This window comes from Capricornis sumatraensis, chromosome 2 (genome assembly GCF_032405125.1).
Source record: "Capricornis sumatraensis isolate serow.1 chromosome 2, serow.2, whole genome shotgun sequence".
Taxonomy (NCBI): domain Eukaryota; kingdom Metazoa; phylum Chordata; class Mammalia; order Artiodactyla; family Bovidae; genus Capricornis; species Capricornis sumatraensis.
The window spans coordinates 109,718,431-109,733,283 of NC_091070.1; the positions used below are offsets into that span (position 1 = coordinate 109,718,431).

Sequence of the window (14,853 nt, forward strand, 5' to 3'; positions counted from 1 at the left end):
TATAATATGTGAGCCTAATTAGATCCTGGATAGGGGACCGACAGACTGTTTGGCACAAATGAAAAATCTGAAAATTGACTGCGTATCAGGTAAGATCAGGTTAAAGTTAAATTTCCTGAGTTTGATAACTGCATTTGTATAATTATTCTGTGTTTTATAAAATAATGTTCTTGTTCTTAGGAGAAATTGGGGTTTATTTTGCTGTGCTGTGAGATATGTGAGATCTTATTTCCCTGAAAAGGGATCAAACCCATGCTCCTGCAGTGGAAGTGTAGAGTCCTGACTACTAGAACGCCAGGAATTCCCTTAGAAGTATTTAGAAGAGGTCATGATATCTGCAACTTAATCTCAAAGCATGCAGAGAAAATCACAGTAATTAAATTGTGCTGAACCACACTAAATTGTATTACACAAGTTTTGAGCTACAAAAATATAATTTCATATGGCACAACCAAAAATATAGTGATATGTAAACACAGCAAAACGTTAACAACTGAGAATATAGGTGAATGGTATGTAGAACTTCCTTGTACTATTTTTCCAACTTTTCTGAAAGCACCAATTATTTCTACTCTTTTTTTTTTTTCTCCCCCAGTTGCATTGCTCAGCATGCACAGAACAGGGATTGAATCCAGGCCACCACAGTGAAAGCCTGAAATCCTAACCACTAGGCAACCAAGGAACTCCCTAAAAGTACAAAATATTTCTAAAATTAAAAGTTAAAGTGGGATAAAAAAAATTAGTAAAAAAGTTATGCTACAACTACTGAAACCCTCATGCCCTAGAGCCTGTGCTCTGTGATGAGAGATGCCACTGCAGTCAGATGCGCCTGCACTGCAACCAGAGGAGCCCCTGCTTGCCACAACCAGCGAGCAGCCCTCACAGCAACGGAGATGCAGTACACACACAAATAAACTAAGTAAAAAAAAGTTAAGGGTACTTCCCTGGGGTTCCCTGGTGGCTCAGAGGTTAAAGTGTCTGCCTCCAATGCCAGAGACCCAGGTTCGATCCCTGGGTCGGGAAGATCCCTGGAAAAGGAAATGGTAACCCACTCTAGTTTTCCTGCCTGGAGAATCCCATGGATGGATTCCTGGTAGGCTACAGTCCACGGAGTCGCAAAGAGTCAGACACAACTGAGCAACTTCACCTTCACTTTCTTTCACTTTTCCCTGGTAGTCCAGTTAACACTCCGACCTTCCAATGCAGGTGCACGGGTTCAATCCCTGGTAAGGGAAGTTCCACATGCCGTGGGGTGTGGCCATAAATAAATAAATATTTTTAAGTTTTTTGTAACAAAAGAAAACCATACAGAGGCAACTGTTGAGGTCAACAGACTAGAAATGAATACTGTAAGAAGAAACAGATTTAACTCCTGGGAGCTGCCCAAAACTAAAGGTTACAAGAAAAAGGAAGTACAAAAGGAAGAAAGACTAGACAGAAGAGAATTAAATATCAAGAAAGGAACCAAAAAATTGAGCAAATAAGTGAAGTTAAAAATAGCAGAAAAGCTAAAAGTGAGGAAAATTAAGAAAAGACCAAAGATATATTCAAATTCCTTCTTTCTTCTACAACCAGATAAGAAAAATAGAGACCACGGTTATTAAATTTTCAGCCAACCATCTACAATTACCTGCTTCCATACATATCCCCAAAATCTCAGTCAAAAACCTACTGCTTTTCTCTGATGAGAAAAAGTTTAAATAATCATCTCCACAGATTTAGGAACTTACTTTCTGATACAGAGCTGAGGACTAAGGTGGGCACGGAGGCAGTGACGGCCAACATGTCTGCAAGATAAGAGAACCAACAGTCAATAAACATTTAGAGACCAACTTTAGTGTATCAACTTCTCTGTTTTTGTACTGTGTAAGACTTTAGGGTGGAGGGGAAAATTAAGAATAAGATGAAAACAATAATATTATCAGGATTTTGAGATTTTTCTTCTAGTTGGAAAACTACAACTTTAATAACCTGAGAATAATCCCAAACATTATTTTCAAATGCAAAGTAAGGTTTTAGTTAAACAAATAATACAAGGTAAAAGAATAACCAGAGCTGATTAATACTCAATAAAGAAATAGAGAAAGTGGGACTTCTCTGGTGGTGCAGTGGTTGAGACACCATGCTCCCAATGTAAGAGGCACAGGTTCAATCCCTGGTTAGGGAACCAGGATTCTACATGCCACAAGGGGCAGCCAAAAAAAGAAATATAGAAAGTAGTTTTTTTCAAGCTAGGTCTTAAAAGAGGTGATGGTTAAAAGACAGGGTTTTTTCTAGGGGCGGGGGGTGGGGGGGAAAGGCAGAGGGACAGAATAAGCTACTGCCAACACCAAGAACTACGTGCATGCTGTGTGCTAAGTCGCTTCAGTCATGTCTGACTCTTTGCGACCCTATGGACTGTAGCCCACCAGGTTCCTCTGCCCAAGGGATTCTCCAGGCAAGAATACTGGAGTGGGTTGCCATGCCCTCCTCCATGGGATCTTCCCCACCCAGAGATTGAACCCACATCTCTTTATATCTCCTGCATTCACAGGCAGGTTCTTTTAGCACTACCACCCCCTGGGAAGCCCCCCAAGTACTATACAGCTTAGCTAAAGCAGATACCTGTGCAAATGGATGAATTTAAAAGCTTTAAAGAACAGGGGGCTGAAGAGTGAGGGTCCTAAGTATTAAACTGTTATTTTAGGGAACTACCATCAGGTTCTAGACAACCCGGATGAACCTAAGTAAAAAAGGCCATCATACAATAATGCAAAATATATGAGAATGCAGATTTCTCTGCCATCCACATGAAAAGGTACTTGAAGAAGATGCACAAGCTTTCCACTAAAATGCTGCTATTTTTTAAATAGCAATCAATACCAGAACTGCTTTTCAAGTCCAAGACTGAAATGTGCCCAGCCATTCTACCTAAAGAGGCTCTGATCCAGTGTTTACATGGTATCATGAAAAATACATGATCACTACACCCCTTTAACTCACATTATATCAAATCTTTATTTAAGAAAGGTATCAGAGTGAAGCTCTGGGGCCAAAATTAAAAATACACTGAGATTCTACAAAAGTTTATTATATATCCACTATGTACCATGGGGGATACAAGATCACGTTAAGATCCAACACTTCTAAAAAAAGTGCGTGATGTCCCTCACACCATTGATATTAGAGGCATAAACATTTCCAGAACCTTATGTTTTACACTAGAAAACTAGAAGGGCCCACTACTGGAAGGAAAAAGAATGCAACCAACACTTCCTTCAGCTCTTCCCTCTTCCCAGCTTTGGAGGCAAGGGGTAAATACAGACATTGTGCACCCAAGACTCCCAGAAAGAAAGAAGTGGGAACAAATCTCTTTATATCAATTGAAGTAATTGTGACTCTGAAGTTGCAGGGCACGCATTCCTCACACCAGGCTAGGTCCAGTCACTCAGCTACCCAGCAAGAGTTTTCAGATGTGGGTTGGAATCTACAGCACTCTCTGTCTAGTGCTATTGTTTCCCAGACAAATACCAATGTAAACTTTCCACAAGGCCCTAACAGAATCTGGTTGCACAACTACATAACCTTATTTGAGATATGACAAGAGTAGATATCTAATCTATCCTTGCCTTTCATGTGAAACCAGAAACCCTGAAAAGATTTCTTTTCCAACCCAGGAATAGCACTTTATGCTACAGCTAGAAAGTAATAGTAGTTGCCTTGTTTTTAACAAACCAGAACTTATCCAGTTAGTGCTGTCCCTTTCTAAATGCACTATACATGTCTCCCCCTAAATGTAATCATTGCTCAAATTGTTTCTGAAGCTCTTCCCTGTATCGAGGCAACAACAGTAATGTAGAAAGAACACTAGACAAAGTAATAAAAGTCAGACTGGAGGTCTAGATTGCCCTAAGCTGTATATAGTGAGTAACTGAGCTTCAGCTTTTTCATTTGTAAAATGGGACTGATAAAACCTGCATTATTGATTACTAGGAGGATAACATGAGGAAATGTATAGGAAAGCACTCTGTAAACTGCACTATACCACATATATGTAATTTATTAATATTTTACTGGTTTCCCAAAGGTCCTTAGAATTCACATTACATTCTCTTTAAAATTCTTTGTGGTGTTAAAAATCTTCATCTGCTGAAAATGGATCTGACTTCTGGAAAAAAAAAATTTATTCAAAGCCAAGTTTATGTCATCAAATTAAATAAAAACCATTTTTAGTCCAAAACAAGATATGAGTATAATATAATGACTTTCTTTTGCACATCCTCTACACCTGATCTGATGGCACATGAAAACTTAGTTTCATAAATGTCTGAGGTTAACAACAACATTAAAATATATAATCTTGAAGGACACAATGAAGAGCAATCATTTATACACAAAAGTTCTGATTAACTGTATGAGCATCCAATCAACTCCAGCAAGAACTCCTGAACTGATCTCCTAGCACCACCAATCTCTTCCCTATCATTCAATATAACCAATTAAGTTACTGAAAAAGAAAGCTGACTTCATCAATCACCTGCCTAAAAGTCTTTAACAGTTCCCCACTGATTACAAGGTTCATACCACAGTCAAACAAGGTCCTTCTCAACATGACCCAATCCAATTCTCTAGAATTATTCCCCCACAAGTTCCCATCAGCCCCCTATACCACCAAACTCAAAGTTACATTACCCACAGAGAGAGCAATAGTTTCTTTTGACCACATGCCTTTGCTCAGGCTATTCTGAGTAGACCTCCCTTACAGTCTGATAAACTCATCCTTCAAGACCCAGCAACTCCCAAATGGCAACTTCACTCCTTCAGCCTTACCTGCTACACCTGCCATGCTCCCAAAGCAATTGTTCATATCTCTAAATCAAAATTAGGTTACTTATTAACCTGCTTTGCTAAACTTTGAGTTCCTCCAGCACAGAATGGAATACTTTACATCTACAGCACCTATAACAACATGACACATAGAACAGGCTCAAAAAAATGGTCTGTGAATGAGTATGTTTATTTTAAAAAGCAGTCTTAAGAATTCATACTTTAAATAAATTAAGCCTTGTTTTTAGAGGGGCTTCACATGTAGTATTTAATATGATGGACAATGCCCAGAGGGTTAATGACTATTGGTGGGTTTATGCTTAAGTTACATGAATATTACTAGACAGAAGCCTAGCTGTTCTTAGCTTAGTTCTCCATCTAGGTCTTCTTGGCTTTGGCAAATCATTCCCTGACTATCAGTGGAGCTTGTGCTACACTGCTTGCTTATTCATCCCTAGCTAGTTTGTGAACTGTTCGGGGACTATACAAAATATACAATACTATTCAAAATTCATAACATAGAGTACTGCCATACTAATAATTTTTAGTTAACCAAGCATTAAAAACATTTAGAAAATATTTATCCCGAGTTCAACTTATGACTATTTTCATTTGCAAAGAAATGGCAATCATGGAATCAATGACCCCAGACTTGTCTAAAATAAATGGAATTGGTGACACTACTAGAACTAGAAACCAGCTCCTAGAATTTCTTAAAGGTGTTTTCCTTTGAGGTGAAATCAGCACATTATAAACAAATCCCTCTAGTAAAATGGAATTAGACCCCAGACCTCTCATCAAGAAAAAAAAAAAAAAAACTTTTTTGAAATCTCCTGTTTCTCCTTTTAAAAAGCCCTTGTGAAAAATGAAGAGAGATGTCCCTCCCATAAGAGTTTTGTACTATCACTATGAATCCTAATGATGATGGTCCTACATAGCTCAAAATTAGTTTGGACATACTCAATGAAAACAGTGATCCTCACTTTCTAAGTATTAAACATGAAACTCCTAAAATGAACTGTTCAGACACAATATGATCATTACAAGCTATAAGATAATGCCACCAAAAAGCCTACGACATCTACTAACATGTATATACCAAGGAATTTTAAAGCATTCAATTATGGTCAAACTACCTGCAATAAAGGAGGCAATCTGGCAAGACAAGCCCTGACACATTTTAGAAAGAGACACAATTAGAAATAACAGACAGGGAGAAAAATGAAGGATCAAGATAAACCATTCCTGATCTCAACTCCCAAGAGGAATCATTTTGTCACAGAGAAAAACTAAATAAAGTCCGTCTATTTTTATGCGGGGTGACTGAAGTGGAAAGAGAACGAGAAGATATTTGGGGAAATCAGGAATTAAATCTCAACAGGGTTTAAGCTAACTTTCCATAACAAACAGTTTCCAAAAATAGTGCTGGCAAGAAACTGTGCTGGGATTTGTACCAAGAGCGTCTAAAGTCACTAAAGCGGCTACAGCTATTACGGCTCTGAGAACGAGGCCTCTGAAAAAGCGGACAATTCAGAATGGAAGAAAATCTACGATATTTCTCTGGACGAGTTGACATGCAAAGAAAAACTGAGACATCTACTCCCCTCGCCCACCAATAAAAAAATAAACTAAAATTGAATTTCCGGGCTGCATTGGCGCAGCAGAGCGACAGCTATAGGCGCTGTTACTAATCGTCAGCCCGGTGGGGTCCAGGCCTCCTGCACTTTCTACCAGGGGCCGGTTAGGACCTCGAACAGTGCCCACACATTGCCAGCAGCTGGTGTTTGCAGGAGTAAAATGCAGAAGTAAAGTACACCAAGATTCTTCTCCTCGAAGCCCAAGCCCTAAATAAAAAAGTTAGAGCTATTTTCTTGGAGCTCGGCTCTGGCCGTGGCCCAGGGAGCAAGCTAGGGAAGAACTATTAGAAGCGGGGAAAGCAAAAGAAGCGAGAGCCCTGCGACCCCTCCGTAAAACGGAGTAAGGAAAAGATAATCCGCCAGTGACCCCCGAAGCTCTCCACGATATACAGGAGCGGCTGGGCGTGGGGAAGGGGTCTCTAGGATTCTAGACTGCGTCGGCTCCACCCACGAGTCCTTTCCGGGCCCAAGCACCGGGTAAACAGCTATCAGCAAGACATGAGGGGACAATACAGGTCCCGTGAGGGCCGCCGGTACGGACTCCCAGCCCCAAACTAAAGTCACCTCAACAAGAGCGCAGCCATCTTGGGTTCCGGCCTGACGGAAGTGACGCCAGACTGCCCCACCACCCCTGGGCCGAAGGGGCGGGGCTTCTGTCACGTGACAACACCAACTGTTTTAGAGGATTGGTGCCCTGTCGGTTCAGTTGGCTGGTTTTATCTGCTCTTATGCTGTCTGCCTCTTTCTCTCTCAGCTGACTTCTATTTGAAAGTGAAAAGATTTCGGTAGAATTGCGGCTGGCTCAGAAGGCAGTGGCACCCCACTCCAGTACTCTTGCCTGGAAAATCCTATGAACGAAGGAGCCTGGTAGGCTGCAGTCCATGGGGTCGCTAAGAGTCGGATACGACTGAGCGACTTCCCTTTCACTTTTCACTTTCATGCATTGGAGAAGGAAATGGCAACCCGCTCCAGTGTTCTTGCCTGGAGAATCCCAGAGACGGGGGAGCCTGGTGGGCTGCCGTCTATGGGGTCGCACAGAGTTGGACACGACTGAAGTGACTTAGCAGTAGCAGCAGATTCTGCAGTGTGCATTTCACCGCTGTACGCACTCATTTGTTCAGCCCCACAAAACCGAGGACTTGCCTAGATTCTTCACTGAAGACGTCTTAGTCTAGTTTCACTCCTTCCCCCTCCCAGGTGAGACTGAAAACGCGTTATAGGATGATTGACACACCGAGGGAAAAGATACTTTGGGTTTACCCAACACGGGTGAACCAAGAGTTTAGCATACTAAGTGAAGTAAGTCAGAAAGACAAATAGGGTATCATTTATATGTGGAATCTAAAATATGACACAGATAAACTTATTTACAGAACAGAAACACATAGACAGCAAATGTTTAATTACCAAGTGGGGGTGGGGGTGGAATAAATTAGGAGTTTGGGACTAGCAGATATAAATTATATATAAAATAGATAACCAAGAAGATCCTACTGCATAGGAAACTACATTCAATATCCTGTAATAAACCATATGGAAAAGAATATATATATATATATTTATATACGACTAGATACGTGACTGAATCACTTTGCTGCATACTAGAAACTAGCACAATTTTGTAAATCAACTATACTTAAATTTAACAAGTTTATTAAAGATACTTGGGGCTCTTTGCCATTCTTATGTGAACCTTCTTCACCAGAAATAGTGCACACGCTAAGATCCATAGGGGAGAGACCCTCCCAGACCACTATTCGCCGAGGATGGGGAACATGCTCTAACCACCTCCGTGAGCTTTATGTCTCACAATTCCTGGGCTTGAGCTGCCGCATGAGCTAGATGCCCACTTAGAACAGCGCTGCCTTGTTCCTTGTTTCAGGGCTGTGTGGGCGACACCCACTGCCAGAATAACCTGGGGTGAGGGTGGGGGAGAACTCGCTTTGATTTCTATGCTGGAAAGCAGTTCTGAGGAAACCTAGCACAGCAGTCACTTCCAGAGAACTTACGACTTAAGGGAGAAGCAAACAAGTGGCAAGGAATGGAAGAGAGAAAAAGTTCTTGAGCCCTTTTTGAGGAGGTGGAGTGAGGAGAAGTGAAGGAGACAGCAGCCCAGGGCAACTCCTGTTCTACAATAAAAACATATTCATTACATTAATATTCAGATCTTATTTATATTTAGCACTCCTGTGCTTTTCCTTTCAGGGCTTACATAGTGGAGAGTCACTTCTTTCTGCATCAAATGAAAATACTATTTAACATTTCTATAATGCTGGCAAAGAAAGCACTTTAATAGGCTTCTGGTTTTGGAAGAGACCTTTGAGGCGCTCCAGCCTGCTTTCCTACCTAGTTCAGGAATCTCCTCTGCAACACTGCTGACAGCTGATCTTCAAGACTGTGCTTTAATGTATTCCTTAGTGGGTATCTCAAAAAAACAGGTTTCATTTAATAAGCAATTTAGTCTTTAGGAAGTTGTTATGTTAGAGTTTTCTGCTATTGATCTTCTAGCCATTGACCCTCTGAAGTTTCACACTAACAAATCCAATGAGTGTCTTTTTCATTTAGCTCTTTGAATAGTTTCACTTATCTGTCTTAAAACTCAGCTCTGACTATATAGACACTCCCATTCCTATCCCCAAATACAAACCCCAAACCTTCAGCAAATTCTTACGATGTACCAAATTAAATCCACCCCTTTAGGCTGTCATTTAAGGCCCTCCACAAACTGACTTCAGCTTTCCTGTGCAGCCTCCTTTCCTGTGATGCCTGTTCAAGATCCCCCATGTCAAGTCAAAATGGGGGATACCAGATCTGCCCTGAATATTCCCCAGACTTCACAAATCTAGCCAACGCCCCCCACACACACACACACATGTGCTTTCTTATCTCTTTGTCTTTGCTCTTGCTCTTCTACCTTCCCAGATATCTGCACTGCCAATTTCTCCTCTTCAAAATGCCATGCATCCTTAAAGGCTGGTCTGCATCTAATACTGACTTCTAGACATGACTCCCCCTTCCTCTGAACTTCATTTATTAAATGAAAGTTATTTTTGTGTTTAATATCTGTTACACAACTTAATCTTCCTAATGTAGCTCTGCATGCCCTCTTTATACTCTTGGCACTTTGTTCATCATGCTACTATACCAAGCATCATGGTTTATTACAGTTCATTGTTAATGGGTTTGTCCTCTGATTCTCCCCTCTCTGCTTCCCCAAACTAAATTTTGAACTTGAAGGAAGATCTTAATTTTTATTCCTCTCTCTATTACTCAACTACCCACACACTCACATACTCATCTCTGTAGCTGGCACTCAATCTGATTTTGCTGCCTTGCTCTTGACTGAAATGGACTTAAACTGCAGCGTGAGGCAGTGAAGAGCTTCCTGAAAAAGAGGGTAAGATCAGAGGATTACCCCCTGGATATTTTCCCATGGAGAAAAGGTTTTATCTGCAAAGAATCACCCAAGATGCAGAGAAATGAAAAAAACAAAATGAAGACTCCCAAAGGACCTGGTCATCTCAAGAAGCCTGTACTGAAGCCCATAGTAGTCAAGATAGTAGGGATATCCTGTTTTCAAATTTCTCTGGGGCTCACTAACTCCCAGGGCTCTAGAGGAGCCACTCTCAGGCAAGGAGACTATGGAAAAATCCCTTTTCATAGGTTTAAAATTCAGGTTCTCCTGCCCATTTGTCCCTCAGAGAAATGTGTTTGTGTCCCTTTTTCTGTCCCTCTCCTTCACCCCCCCCCCACCACATGACATTCCAGCCTAGGGCAGGGGGAGGCCAGCAGACACAAAGCCTTCAGTGTGTGGGGTGGTATGTGACCCCCAACCCCTCCTCCCAGAGGACACAATGCCACTTCTGCTCCCTGCACTCTGCCCCACTCCCCACCACCTCTCAACTGCACATGCCAGGCTGCAATTGGTTACTGGCTCGGGACAGCCCCCTCACACTGGGGTCCTGGGGGATTTTAAGCGGGTTCCAGGAACCCCCGCTCAGTTCCTTGTCCCCCACTCCCAACTGCGCAGGCGCCCTGGGCCCTAGCCCTGCCCCAGCGATGGCTCCTGGGGCTCCCTCATCCAGCCCCAGTCCTATCCTGGCTGCGCTACTCTTCTCCTCCTTGGGTAAGTTGAGCTGACCCAGTCTGGGAGCCCTGGGGCTCAGGTTGTCTCCCAGCAACCTTTCCACGGCCTTCGCCGCACTCCCCTCTACAACCAAAGAAAGAGTGAGCAAGAGCAGGAAGGTGATAGTCTCTGTAGAAAATATATATATATACATATAGTTTGGAGAGAGGCTGTTAAGATAAAGGTATTCTGTGAAGGGAGAATGGAGAAGAGAGTGTAGAGCGTTTCCCCAAGGTGGACTTGACTGGATAGGGGTTGGAAACTGGTCCTTCTCATTCCTCAGTAGTGTAGGAGGTAACTCAACCTTAGTCTCCCCAAAGGAAAGAGTCAGGGAACATGATCTAAGGGTGGAGCCCAAGGGTTGTAGTCCCAGCTTCTTGGATCTGCTGCCTCAGTTTCTAACTCTGCATCTGTTGTCCATTACGTGGGTAAACAGAGTACAAGGGAGGTTCCGTGAGATTCCAGGGTCTAAAGCTATCTTCCACAGAAGCTGGCCAGCCCCTCCCATGGCAGATGCTGACTGAGCAACAAAAACTCAAAGCAAAGTTATCTGAATGGATCCTTCCCCTCTCCAAACTGCCCTGAAGCCTGGTGCAATGGGTGAGAAGTAGGGCAAATGGGAGAGAGGGGGGAGGAAGAGCTGGTTAGAATGTCGGAGTTTCTCTGCTGTCAGCTCCTTTAGGGCTAAACCCAGAATCTAGACTCCTCTGGGCTGTACTGAACTATTTGAAGGTACCCTAAGAAAATGTTCGGAGAAGGGAATGGCAACCCACTCCAGTACTCTTGCCTGGAAAAATCCCATGGGTGGAGGAGCCTGGTAGGCTGCTGTCCATGGGGTCGCTAAAAGTCGGACACGACTAAGCGACTTCACTTTCTTTTTTCACTTTCATGCACTGGAGGAGGAAATGGCAACCCACTCCAGAGCTCTTGCCTGGAGAATCCCAGGGACGGGAGAGCCTGGTGGGCTGCTGTCTATGGGTTCGCACAGAGTCGGACACGACTAAAGCGACTTAGCAGCAGCATAAGAAAATGTTAAGGATAGGGAATTGGAGAAGGGCATGCCGAGGGAAATGAGGAGAAGGAATCTTGGAGTTTAAGAGGGAGAAAGGGTACTGTCCAGCATCTGCCCCACTCATAGAACCATTGAACAGAGCTGAGGGCAGTGGTTTACACTTGAACAGGAGGAATAGAAGTTAGATCCAATGAATAACCTTCCTTGTTACGTTTGGGATTCCCCAGAAGGCTCCAAGGCTGAGTTCCAGGAGGTGAATCACTGGTGTTGCATGCTGAGGTGGGAGATTTGGGACTGTGGAGCTGGGGATGGGATCGGGGGAAGGGGAATGGAGGCATAAGCCCCCAACACTGGCCAGTGGTCAGACAATGGGTCTCTATTTATTTGGTCGCTTCCTCCCCCTCCCATAGAACAGAAGGGTCTACAGTTGCCCCCAGCCAGGGCCAGCCCACACACATAGCCTCCCTGGAATGGCCTTCCTTGTGTGGGTGAGTCTTGGGAGTGGCACTGGGCCAGAATGGTCAGAAGGAGGGTGTGCAGGGTCAAATCAGAACCGCAGAGGGCTCACAAGCAGAGTCATCTGAGTTTGGGGCTTGGGGTGGGGGCGGCAGGGGTTTCCTACTTGAATCCAGCTTCCCCTGAGAGGGCAGTCAGGAGCAATTGTATGGAAAGTAGGGATTCAGCAATGAGGACAGTTGGGCCAGGGAAAAAGACTTACAGTCTCCAGTTATCTTCATCTTTTCTGCAAGAAACTTGAGTTTGCCATTCTATGAAATACTATGCAGCAATAATATTGATCGCTAGGCATCAACGTGGGACACCCTCCCAGACACCTGTATTCTTTTATATATGTATATTCTTAAGGAAAAAAGTAAACTGCAATGCAATATATGTTTTTTTAAAAAAAGCTTCATAGAACAAAACTATTTCATACATGCGTATGTTGAGTTTGTGTTGAGTCTGATACATAGAAAATGATCACACATTAAACTGATAACATTGGTTCTATCTGGAAGGAGACCACAGAAGAATTGGTTGGGAGCTGTAAAGACAGGGTTTAGCTCTCTTCATCTATACTGCTTGCATAGTTATAAGAAGAATGCACGGGGTGTTACCTGTATAATTTATAAAAAGTTTTAAAAATCATTAAACCTGCATCTAAAGGATAGCTTAAAAATTAGATATTGACCTAAAGGCAAAGTAAGATTCTGGAGACTGAACCCAACATCTGAAAGTCCTCCGGAGAACTATGGTACGCATTTCCTCTGTCAAACATGCTGGAGAACTTGAGCCAACACAGTATTTCTACTCTTCTATTCAATTAGTCCAGAGAGACCTGGGCCTCAGAATTCATCATTTTTGCCCCAATCTCCGCTACGGTCTGTGACTCAGGCTTGACTTCCCATTGGTCTCACTCCTTCTGTACTCCTTGCTGGGCCCACACGTGCATCTGATTTCCCCCTCTATGTTTGCAGTGCTCTCCCCTGTCCAGGCCATTGTGGTCTACACAGACAAGGAGGTCCACGGTGCTGTGGGCTCGCAGGTGACGCTGTATTGCTCCTTCTGGTCCAGTGAGTGGGTTTCAGATGACCTCTCCTTCACCTGGCGCTACCAGCCCGAAGGGGGCCGTGATGCCATCTCGGTGAGTGCCTGGGGGAATAATGGGATTGCATAACAGAAAGGGGGCTTCAGACAACCACAGGAAAGAGAATTTGGGCTAAGGAAGGGGAAATCCTTTATGAGCCATAACCCCAACTTTGGCAAGGTAAGTGGCAAGTCTTGTCACCCTGACTGGAACCTAGGAGCACTGACACTCCCTCCCCAGCCCAGAATCCTTCACCCGGAGGCGAGAGTTGCATGCCTCCCCTCATTCCTCGCAGATCTTCCACTACGCCAAGGGACAGCCCTACATCGATGAGGTGGGGACCTTCAAAGAGCGCATCCAGTGGGTAGGGGACCCTCACCGGAAGGATGGCTCCATTGTCATACACAACCTGGACTATGGTGACAACGGCACTTTCACCTGTGACGTCAAAAACCCACCAGACATAGTGGGCAAGACCTCTCAGGTCACGCTCTATGTCTTTGAAAAAGGTGTGAGAGGAGGTGGGACGGGAGTATGGGAGGCAGTTCAGAGAGGGGATCAGGCCTGGCTGAGAGGCTGGGGCGAGGGGCAAAATGCCCGGGGTTATGCCCCTCAGGCTCTGGGACAGTGGGCAGAAGGCAGCCTTGTTGGGACATCTTAGATCCCCAACCGCAGGGAATAGGTGTGTGGCGAGGAACCAAGGACACTGTCTCTGCTCATTCCCGCACTTGTTTTCCTTCCCCCGTTTAGTGCCTACGAGGTACGGGGTCGTGCTGGGAGCCGTGATCGGGGGTGTGCTGGGGGTTGTGCTGTTGGCGCTGCTGCTTTTCTACCTGATTCGGTACTGCTGGCTACGCAGGCAGGCGGCCCTGCAGAGAAGGCTCAGGTAAAGGGCGGGGCCTGACACCCCTTCCCCGACCCACTACGCGCGGCCTCCGGGCGGAGACTACTTCGATGGGTGGGAGGGCCGAAGGGAAGAAGAAGCCGCCAAATCCACAGCGCCCCCTATCCCTGCAGTGCCATGGAGAAGGGCAAATTGCACAAGACTGCGAAGGACACCTCAAAGCGCGGCCGGCAGGTTAGCGGGACTTGGGAAGCCGCCGGGCAGCCTCGAGGGCGGGCTGGGAACAGTCAAGCCCCACCCGACGGGTCCCTGATGCACGCGCTCCTCCCCACAGACGCCGGTGCTGTACGCCATGCTGGACCACAGCAGAAGCGCCAAAGCTGCCAGTGAGAAGAAGCCTAAAGGGTTGGGGGAGTCTCGCAAGGATAAGAAATAGCGGTTAGCGGGCCGGGCGGGGGATCGGGGATTAGGGGCGGAGGCTTCCAAGGGCTCTCGGGTGGTGGTCATCGAGATGGAGCTACGGAAGGATGAGCAGAGCGCGGAGCTCCGGCCTGCTGTCAAGTCCCCCAGCAGAACCAGCCTCAAGAACGCCCTCAAGAACATGATGGGCCTGGACTCAGAAAAGTGATCATCCCCCCAAGGCCCTGCCAGAGCAAGGGGACCTCCGGTCCTCTATCCCCGTCTAGGTGCTTTCCTCCTTAGCTCCCCAGCCCTGCCCTGCCCTCACTTCCTTTTGAGATGTAAGTTTCATTCCAGACTTCGTTACCCAGGCACTTCGTATTCTCCCCCCTTTTACCCCCTGGCTTTCTGGAAGCCCAGGCCCCATCCTATCTTTCACTTGCC

General features: G+C 44.9%; 2 protein-coding genes across 6 annotated transcripts in view; one reads left to right on the forward strand and one right to left on the reverse strand.

Moving 5' to 3' along the window:
* SDHC (succinate dehydrogenase complex subunit C) overlaps positions 1 to 7,049 on the reverse strand; it is a 29,987-nt gene extending 22,938 nt beyond the window's left edge. For 2 of the 5 annotated variants that reach the window (XM_068964684.1, XM_068964683.1), the window contains exons 1-2: positions 7,008 to 7,027; positions 1,731 to 1,787 (exon numbers count right to left, since the gene is read on the reverse strand). In XM_068964684.1, coding sequence (XP_068820785.1) covers positions 1,731 to 1,787; positions 7,008 to 7,027 — 77 coding nt within the window. Of the gene's footprint in view, positions 1 to 1,730; positions 1,788 to 7,007 lie in introns of all 5 variants that reach the window. The other 3 variants (XM_068964681.1, XM_068964680.1, XM_068964679.1) reach the window with 2 other exon arrangements.
* Positions 7,050 to 10,502: 3,453 nt separating this feature from the next.
* MPZ (myelin protein zero) lies at positions 10,503 to 14,638 on the forward strand. Its single transcript, XM_068966547.1, is given in 6 exon segments — positions 10,503 to 10,569; positions 13,057 to 13,223; positions 13,462 to 13,675; positions 13,917 to 14,052; positions 14,184 to 14,244; positions 14,345 to 14,638. Coding segments are annotated over 6 exon segments (939 nt in total).
* The last annotated feature ends 215 nt before the right edge of the window (positions 14,639 to 14,853 follow it).